The 9,724-nt window shown below is 53.1% G+C and overlaps 1 protein-coding gene across 1 annotated transcript in view; it reads right to left on the bottom strand.

Moving 5' to 3' along the window:
- Nucleotides 1-2,951, bottom strand: part of COL22A1 (collagen type XXII alpha 1 chain) — a 227,391-nt gene extending 224,440 nt beyond the window's left edge. The window contains exon 1 of the mRNA XM_021688721.1: nt 2,834-2,951. Within this exon, the coding sequence (XP_021544396.1) occupies nt 2,834-2,951 (118 nt within the window). The remainder of the gene's footprint in view (nt 1-2,833) is intronic.
- Nucleotides 2,952-9,724: the final 6,773 nt, after the last annotated feature.

Consider the following 9,724-nt stretch of genomic DNA (forward strand, 5'->3'; position numbering starts at 1 on the left):
AAAAAAAAAAAAAAAAAACATTTGTCTAGTAAAAACAAAATAAAAACAACAACAACAACAAAACAGTTTGTTAAACTATAATGTTGGCAAAAGTATAAAAAATCCCATGGTAGCCAGTGTGCAGGAGACTGTAGCCACCTGTTCTACCACTGGCCGTGGGATCTGTCACACCCATTTTCAGAGTTTTAGAAGCCTTATGAAGGAGAGGGTTTTGGATCCACCACTTCCAAATTTAGGGATTTACCCTAGTAAAACAATCAGACGAAAAGGAAGAAAAATTTTTAAAGATATCTAAGAAGTTCATGCAGCACGGGCAAGCAAAATCCTGGAGCCCAGCTCCATGCTCCCCCTACGGAACTGCTCACACGACCATCAGCTGGGCTCATAGGGCACAGAGACCAGCAGCCGTGGAGTGCTGGCTTGAAGGAATTCTTATTTACCAACACAGATACATTCTCCCAGTGTCTTGCTGGGTCTGAAAAGCTGTGTGTCAATATGATGTCTGTGTGTGGGCTTGTGTCTGTATGCATCAGAGGACCTACAAAAAGGAATGTTGCTTACCTCTGGCAAGCAGAACTGTGGGTAAAATCTGTATTTCTGATGTTATATTTATAAGTAATGAATTAATTCAGAAAAGAGGAAAATAACCCTGTATTCACACACACACACACGCACACACTTCTCCATCCCACCCTACACCAGTGCCTCTCGTAAATTTTCCGTACATACTTTTACCCCGAGTTTCTAAAATCCAAGTTGCAATCTGCTCTCGGGAGCAGAGGTAAATCCCCGCCTTCCCAGGATTGCTCCCTAACAGGATTAGAGCTTTTGGAGTGTTTGCCCAGATGTGTGGACTCAAGAGATAATTCCTGGGGAGTTTTCCTCCTTGACACAAAAGGTCATCCTTTTGTCTTCGGGACAATGATGCCCCAGCCTGTGCAGGATAATTGCTGCTGTGGGCCAAGCAGGACCCAGCCTGTGGGCTGTAATCCCCGAGCAAATTTGGGTTAAGGCTGCAGACAGTTCATTTGTTCCAGAGGCCTCACCCAGGGGCCCTCTGGCACTCTGGTCCATGCTCTCCTGGGGGCCAGGGAGCAGACTGCATGGTGTGTGCATGAGAATTAGGTGTGCTGTCTCGGGAAGGGCTCTGACCTCGACAGGATGCCCTCGGCTCCGCCACGGGCAAGAGCCACGTGTGTGAGCCCTGACGGTGAATGCTCTCCACTGGGCTGCTGTTTTGCATGCTTTAAAATGAGGGCTGGGAGGAGATGGTCCTTGGGCCCTCCCTGTGTGTCGGCTGTGTGTGCTCTTGGGCTCATCTCTGTGGACACAGAACCCGACACTCCTCCCGTGAAGACCAGGCCATGCGTGGTCATCACTGTCTCTCCAGCTAGCTGGGCTTTGAGAGGCTCAGGCAAAGTGAAATACAAGTGGGGACTTGGGAAAAACACAGAAACACAAGGTCTGGGGTTTTTGCCTGTGTCCGCTTCCTCGGCAGGCTCGGGGAACACAGCGTGGGCTCAGGCGGGCGCTTCCTTGTGGGCACCCTCCTCACCTGCTGAGGGCTTTGGGCGGTCTTGGCCTCAGTTCCTCATCTGCAAAATGGGGTGGTTTCGCAGCCAGGTGCTCGCCCTGCCGCCCCGGGGCCCGTCCCAGGAGGGGTCCACCTGTGCCCGGAGGAGCCCAGCATGCAGCCTCTGTGTCGGTGCCGAGACCCAGACCCGCTCGTGTTCCCGAGCCCTCCTTCGCGTCTCCCCGCGGATGGCACCTTCCCCAGAGGCCCTCAGACAGGTGGGCTGGACCAGCATCCCGTCACGCCTCACCCCTCCTGCCCCTGCCGCCTCTTCTCCAGCGAACTTCCCACTCCCCCATCTCCTCCAGAGGCGTATTGTCCTTGTGGCCCCGGCCGCCTCTTCTGGCTGGCCTCCAGTGTGTCCATTTCTGCTGGAATATGCCCCCAAACCCTTCACAGGACAACGCGACACAGTCCTACCCCTGCCCTCTGTCCCCAGAAGCCTGCAAGCACTCGACAGAGACAAGCTCACCGTGCGCTGTGCGGTCCACTCGGGATGTGGGTTCCCACAGCTCCTCGTTCTCCCGCACTCTCCCGCATACACACTCTCGCAGACACACTCCCCTCAGACTCTCACACTTACACTTTCACATACGCTCGCACCCACACACGTGCTGACAGTCCCACACTCTCACTTTCACTCAGTCACACACACCCCTCACTCTCACACGCCTATGCTCACCTTTACACTCACTGTCACACGCTCACCCTCCGACTTTCACACTCACGTACTCCCCTTTATACACTCCCCAGCTCTATCACACTCACACACACATGCTCCCACATTCACACACTTTCTCACACCCCCACACACTCATCACACTCTCACACTCGTGCACTCTCCCGTCTACACACACACTCCGACAATCTCATACCTCACACGGTCACACACGCCCCCAGACTCTCACTCACACGCACACTTGCATATACTGTCCCCGGCCCTACCACACACTCACACACCCACACACTCTCGCTCACACAAGCACATGCCCTCGCCGGACGACTGGCTACCAGCCACGCCGGCGAGTACAGCTGACAGCCACACCTGCCGGGTCGCCCACCTCCCTCTCTCACGCCGTCAGTGCCCAGCGCGCTCACAGGCCCCGTCTGCGCCCCACGCGCTCCCACGCACACACACCGCGCTCAGACGCTCACACGCACACTCGCTCCCCCCTCACCCACGCACGCGCATGCGCGCGGACACCCACAGCGGCCTGGCGGCTCGGCGCCCAGCCCCGGCTCATTCCTCGGGGGCCCCACCTGCCCTCTGGGCCCGGCAGCCGGGGTCCCAATGCCACAGCAGCAGCGACCAGAGAAGGCAGGCCACGGCGTCGCCTCGCAGGCCCGCCACGGCTCTCCCGCGCTCGGGAGCACGCATCTCTCGGCCGGGAAGGGACGGCGTTGGGATCTACTGGAACATGCCCTGTGTGGAGAAGAACACACCTTCAGAGAAGGGTCTCGGGGCCGTGAAGCCAAAGCAGCAGCCCCAGGCCCGTGTGCGAGGAAGGCCGCGCCCCGGCCCCCCATCTGCCTTCGGCCCCCAGCAAACGCGCACCGAGGACCCGCCGGGCCCCTCGCTCCCGGCCACGCAGGCCCACCCCTTGGCAGCAGCACCACGTTTTGATTGTAATCTCTGCTTCTGGGCATTGAACAGCCTGTTTCTTTGTTTAATATGCTGTAAGAGGGCACCTTGGTACCTAAATCGCGGCCCATATATAATTACTTTCCTAGGGCAGGTTTGTAGGAAAACACTTAGGGCATCATATGAAATCTTGTGAAAGGACCCTGATAGAAATTCTCGAACTTCTTTCCGAAGAGGTTGTACGGGCTCTCACTGCCTCCAGCCGCGCGGGAGTGTGTGGGGTGTGGGGGGGGCCCCCCTCACCGCATCCCTGGCAGCTGGGACACGGTCCTTCCCTCCATCTGCCGGCTCTAAAGGAGAGACACTGCTTTTTCCTTTCTATGCATTTCTTTGACTTAGGACGCTTATTAGCTAGGTGTATTTCTCGTTCTGCATATTTTATTTTCATGGGGACATCCATTTCAGAAAGTAGTTGTCACTGTTAAAGCCAAGATCCAGGAAAGGGGAAGCAGGTTATAGAAGTCTGAGATATTTATCAGTTGCCCTCACGGGCCGGGTGCTGAGGGCAGGCAGATGAAGGACACTGAGCCCCCACCCTCAAGGACACCTGGAAAACAGTAAGACGTGGGCCCTGGGCACCAGCACAGGGACGTTCAGGTTTGATGGGAGCACTGGGACGGTGCCGTCACATGACCATTTCAGGGGTCGGCCAGGCCTCCTGGATGAGTGACAGCCAAGCCAACTTTAGAAAACTGAGTGGGACTCAACCAGATAAAAGCAGGTGATAGTTTCAGTCAGAGGGAACAGCATCTGCAAAATCCCAGAGGAAAGACAAGGCACGGCACTAGGAGAACGTCCCCCAAGCAGGACAGGTATGTGGGCTCTTCTCTGGGCAGATACCTGAATTTTCGGTCCTGTCCCCACCACCCTCAGGGAAAACTGCCCTCATCACTAACGGACCCCTTGCAAGTGCACAGGGCACATAATAGCCCCCTGACAACACCCCGAAAGTATCATACTAAGGAGGCAGCCACAGGAGCAAGGAGAAAGGCACTTTCCCAAAATGGTACATGGAGGGGCAGAGGCCAAGGTTGACCAGAGGGTGCAGGGGGAGGAGAGACACAGAATCTCAGCAAGTCCAGTGGGCTGCCCACCCCCTCATCCTTCAAAGCTGTAGGTAAGCGTGGACTCATCTGTCTCGTTCATTCTGCTGCCCGAAACCTAGAACAGTTCCTGGCACACAGTGGGCGTCTGATGAATAAATACTAGATTTAGTGGTGAATGACATGGTCATGCTGTTATCTGAGGTGGCTAGGAGCCCTTCGTTAGAAGAGTACAGACGGGGTGCCTGGGTGGCTCAGTTGGTTGAGCATCTGCCTTCGGCTGGGGTGGTGATCCCAGGGTCCTGGGATCGAGCCCCATGTCAGACTCGCTGCTCGGTGGGGAGTCTGCTTCTACCTCTGCCCCTCCCCCTGCTCGTGCTCTCTCTCTCTCTCTCTCTCTCATGCTTTCTCTCTCAAATAAATAAATAAAATCTTAAAAAAAAAAAAGAAAACAGACATAACTATAGTGTCCAGTATTTTCCAGGGCTCAAGAAATGTGGTCATTTCCCTCATTGTTGAAAGTGGGTGGAAGCAGGGCAAAACCAGGGTTTCTAGAGGAATCTTGGTCATGCATCTTCCCAAATACACACACGAATACAGAAAACTGCAGACCAACATCCCCTATGAATGAGATGCAAAAGTACTTAACAGGAGACTAGAAACCCAAATTCGGCAGCACACTGGAAGGGTTATACACCATGACCACATGGGATTCACCTCAAGAATGCAAGGCTGGTTCAACGTACAAAAATCAACGCATGAGATCCGAAGGGGTACGTGCACTCTGATGATTATAGCAGCAATGTCCACAATAGCCAAACTGGAAAGAGCCAAGATGTCCATCGACAGATGAATGGATGAAGAAGATGTGGTATATATACACAATGGAATATTATGCAGCCATCAAAAGGAATGAAATCTTGCCATTTGCAACGATGTGGATGGAACTGGAGGGTGTTATGCTGAGCGAAATAAGTCAATCAGAGAAAGACATGTATCATATGACCTCACTGATATGAGGAATTCTTGATCTCAGGAAACAAACTGAGGGTTGCTGGAGTGGGGGGTGGGGTGGGAGGGATGGGGTGGCTGGGTGATAGACATTGGGGAGGGTATGTGCTATGGTGAGCGCTGTGAATTGTGCAAGACTCTTGAATCACAGATCTGTACCTCTGAAACAAATAATGCAATATATGTTAAGAAGGAAAAAAAAGAAGATAGCAGGAGGGGAAGAATGAAGGGGGGATACTGGTGAGGGAGACAAACCATGAGAGACGATGGACTCTGAAAAACTGAGGGTTCTAGAGGGGAGGGGGGTGGGGGATGAGTTAGCCTGGTGATGGGTATTAAAGAGGGCACGTTCTGCATGGAGCACTGGGTGTTATGCACAAACAATGAATCATGGAACACTACATCAAAAACTAATGATGTAATGTATGGTGATTAACATAACAATAAAAAATTAAAAAAAAATCAACCCATGAGTCGCACTGAACCAATAGAGCAAAGGAAAACACACACGGTGAGCCCAAATGATACAGAAGCACTTGACAAAATCTAACTCCCTTTCATGATAAAAACACTCGTTACACTAAGACGGTAAGGAAACTTTTCAATGTGACAAAGGCCACATACAAAAAAACAGATAATAACAGACCCTACCTCACAGTGGGTTGTGGCAGGGGATTGCTGTAGGGATTGAACACTAAAACTGAACGTAAAGCCCTTAGCCTGATGCCTCAACCACTCTCAAGGCCACATGGCTGACGTGAGCCAGAGCCGGACTCCGTCACAGGCCTATTTCTTGAGGCCACCGGCCATCCATAGGGTCCCGCCACTGGGGCAAAGCCCGGCATTGGTAAAGAGCTTCTATGCTGAACACACTGCACCTCTCCATCCTTACAACAACCCCAGCCGGTGGCTATCGACATCCCCCTTTACAGGTGAGCAAGCTGAGACTGGGAGTGGGGGAAGACCCCCCGGGGCACACCCTGCTGGTGGGTGAAAGCTCCTGAGTTTTCTGACTGTAAGCTCCCCTGGGGGTGTCTGTGCCCACCACCATCCCTCTCACCAGCCAGCTAGTTACCCCATCAGGGCCCAGGGAGGATTTGTGGAGTTAAAAATCCACAGTCTGGTTTTTCCCTCTAGAGAACAGGCTGGGGAGAGCATGCTGACCATGAGCACGGTGAGCACGGTGCCTTTACCAACCCCCTCCCTGAGGTCTCAGCAAACCGGCAAGCTGCCCTGTTCCCCGACCTGGCCAGTGACAAACCTGGCGTGTGCCCATAGCACAGACAACGTCGCTCGGTGCAAGTGGCTCGTAATGGCAGGGATGGACTGGCGTCAGGCCCAGAGGACACCGGAGCCCACTCTCTCTCCCACAGTCACTGTTAACAAGGACCCCACGCTTACGAAGCACCAGGAGCCACCTAGGGCTTCACAGGTAAGAACTCATTTAATCTGAATAGGTATCAGGAGGTGCGGTTTGCTGAGTAGGAAACTGAGCACAAAGGGCTTAGCAACCTGCCTGGGACTCCATACCTCGGAGCCGGGACGCAGTCCCAGGCAATATGACCACAGGCCAGGCTCCTCATCACTCAGCAACGTTGCTTCTCTCGGGCTGTGGAACCCGGCTGGTGCAACACTTCCAACTTAGACACAGAAACAATGTGAGAAACGGGCAAAGCATATAGTCAAAACCCAAATTCTGATCACCCAGTTCACAGGAAAGAAGAGAACAAGGATGCCAGGGGGAAAGGCAGGGAAGAAACCTGATAATAACCAGAAGGAAGAGAAGCTGGCTAAATCAGTCTGTTCACTGATGTTTCAAATGGTGAGCTGACCTTACAGACCTGGGAGAAACCCTACTTGGCTATGGTGTAGAACTCTTTCTGTATATATGTTTGTATTCAATTTGCTAATATTTTGTTGAGGACTTTTGCATCTATATTCATGAGAGATATTGGTCTTTTTCTTTTCTTGGAAGGTCTTTGCCTGGTTTGGGGAGGTAGAGTAACACTAGCTTCATGGGGTGAGGTAGGAAATGTTCCTTGCGTTTCTATCCTCTGGAAGAGACTCTAGAGGACAGAATGGCCTTCTGCCCAGGAATATACATGGAGTGTTCACAACAAAATGCCTACTGAGGCAGGCAGGCCTGGTATGGGATCCCAGCTTTCTTCCTTAGCCGTATGAATGAGCATTGCAGCCCCATAAAAAGGGGGTGATTTCTATACCATCAGGGGTGCTGTGAGGGTTACACAACATGCTTTCTGCAAAGCACAGAGCACAGATGCTAAAATAGACCATGTGTGCAGGAAAGGTGAGATTTGGGAGAGCCTGTCTCCCCACCTTCCCCAGCCCACCTCAGGTGGCAACCCCATCAAGCATGGGTGCCATGATTCTAGCTCTCTCTCGGTCTCCAGGCTCTGAGCTCTTTCCTGGGCTCAGCTGCCCAGCTGGCATGATGCAGGCCACACCCTGTCCCTGGGAGGCAGAGCCTGGCCATTAGTCTCCAAAAGTCCAGCAATTAATTTGCTGAGCTGAGTTCCTGCCACAAGCCAGCCCATTGCCATAGTAACCAGTGTTCCCTATCCAGGGCCCCAGAGAGAGGGGAGGGAAGACACTGAGCAGAACACAATTTAAAGGGAGAAAATGAGATCTGGCGCATTGGAGGGCAGCCCGGGCAGAGAGCGCACTGGGTCTGCACAGAGGGTCTGGCCGCTGCCCACTGCGGGGAGGGGCTGGGGGACCGAGGGGCTGCTGACATGTTGCCAGGGTGACGGGCGATGCTCTGGGCAGGAATCTGGTGGAGCCATAAAAGCATGGCTCGGGGGCGTCCAGACTGAGCTCTGAGCCTCGGGGGCTCACCTGCAGGGCTGCCGGTGATGTCAGCTACACCTGCTGGTCAGATGGGGAGGAGGGAGCTGGGTGGCTTCCTCTCTGCCGGGGGAGCCAGGGAAGCACTGGAAAGCCTGAGTCCTGAATTCGAACCTGGCTTTGTGTGAGCTGGATCGAGCCCTCTGGGTCAATAAATATGTACCGAGTATCTCCTGTACGCTGAGGATTATCAGGGGCACTGGCTTCTCCTGGGGCAGCGAGCATCGTGATGAAGCTCCTCAACCAGAATCCCTGGGTTCAAATTCTTAAGAGCTGTGCAAACCAGGGGAGTCACTTCACCTCTCTGGACCTCAGCCCTTTCAGGTAAGAGTGGGGATAACAATACCTATCTCACTGGAAGAATTAACTGAATCACTACATGTACAAAGCTTAGAACGATGCCTGACCAGAATGAGTACTGAAGGCACATTATTTTTGTGATTTTCTAATCCTTTGTTTTCTCACCTATAAAATGGGAAGGAGATCCCCTCCTCCGTGGATCTGTAGAGGAGATGAGGCAATGAGTGGGGTTCTAATCTTGTATAAAGCCAGATGTTGGCCAACAGGGCCACAAACAATGTTGAGGGGAGATTCTCGATCTAAGCTACTCAGAATTCAGCTGAGGGTGACTGCAGGGGGCACTGGGAATCATACTGTTCTACCGTCTAATTCAAGTATGCCCTAAATGCATGTTAACACTGACTAAGCACCAGGCACGTAGGATAGGACACTCTGTCCAGAGATGGCAGCCTCATGGTGCAGACAGACAGGCAAGAAGATGCTTACATTTCCACGGGATCAGAGCTCTGCTAGAGGGAAGGACAAGCACCTACCTCAGGCCTGGGAGGTCAGCAAAGGCTTCCTGGAGGAGGTGACATCTGAGTTGAGCCTGGGAAGATGAGTGGGGAGTAGGCAAGAGGACAAGGGTTGCCTTCACCAGTGATGACCGGCCTCCCTTTGAGGAACATTCATGGGATAAGCAAGAAGTACAGTATTTTGGAGGAGGGAATGAAGGCTGAAGGAGAAGGTAGGGATTTGGGAAGAGGAAGGCATTTAAATTTGAGGAAAGAGTGTTCATAAAGACAGCCTAGGGACTTGTGTGGTGACCCAGAGAAAGCGGTCAGACTGCCTGGAGACTTCCTGAGACCAGTGGATGTTCTCATGCATGGGAGCAGCATCTACCCTAAGGAGATGGGTGGACGAAGCAGAGGGGCCAATGCGGAGGGGGGTGCAGCATCAAAAGAGACATAGACCACCTTCCCAAGGATGACCGTGGATGCCATGATATGCGTGACTGGCAGGGAGTGGAGGGAGAGAGGAGGATGTGGAGGAGGTGAGTCCAGATTCCCATTTTGAACATCTGGAGCCAGTCACTGCTGGTGGCGGGGATGAGGAGTTCCCACTGGACACACGGAATGAGTCTGAGGCACCTAGAAGGCAGCCAGATGGAGAAGTCAAAGACAGACACTTGAGTCTAGAGCTCAGAAGAGAAATCGGGGCTGGGGAGACCCCTGGAGATGAGCAGAGGGAGTGCAAGTCAGAGATCTGGGGTACGGTGTGTCAGCGAGGGGCTGAGGACAGGAGCCGATC

This window comes from Neomonachus schauinslandi, chromosome 4 (genome assembly GCF_002201575.2).
Source record: "Neomonachus schauinslandi chromosome 4, ASM220157v2, whole genome shotgun sequence".
Lineage (NCBI taxonomy): Eukaryota > Metazoa > Chordata > Mammalia > Carnivora > Phocidae > Neomonachus > Neomonachus schauinslandi.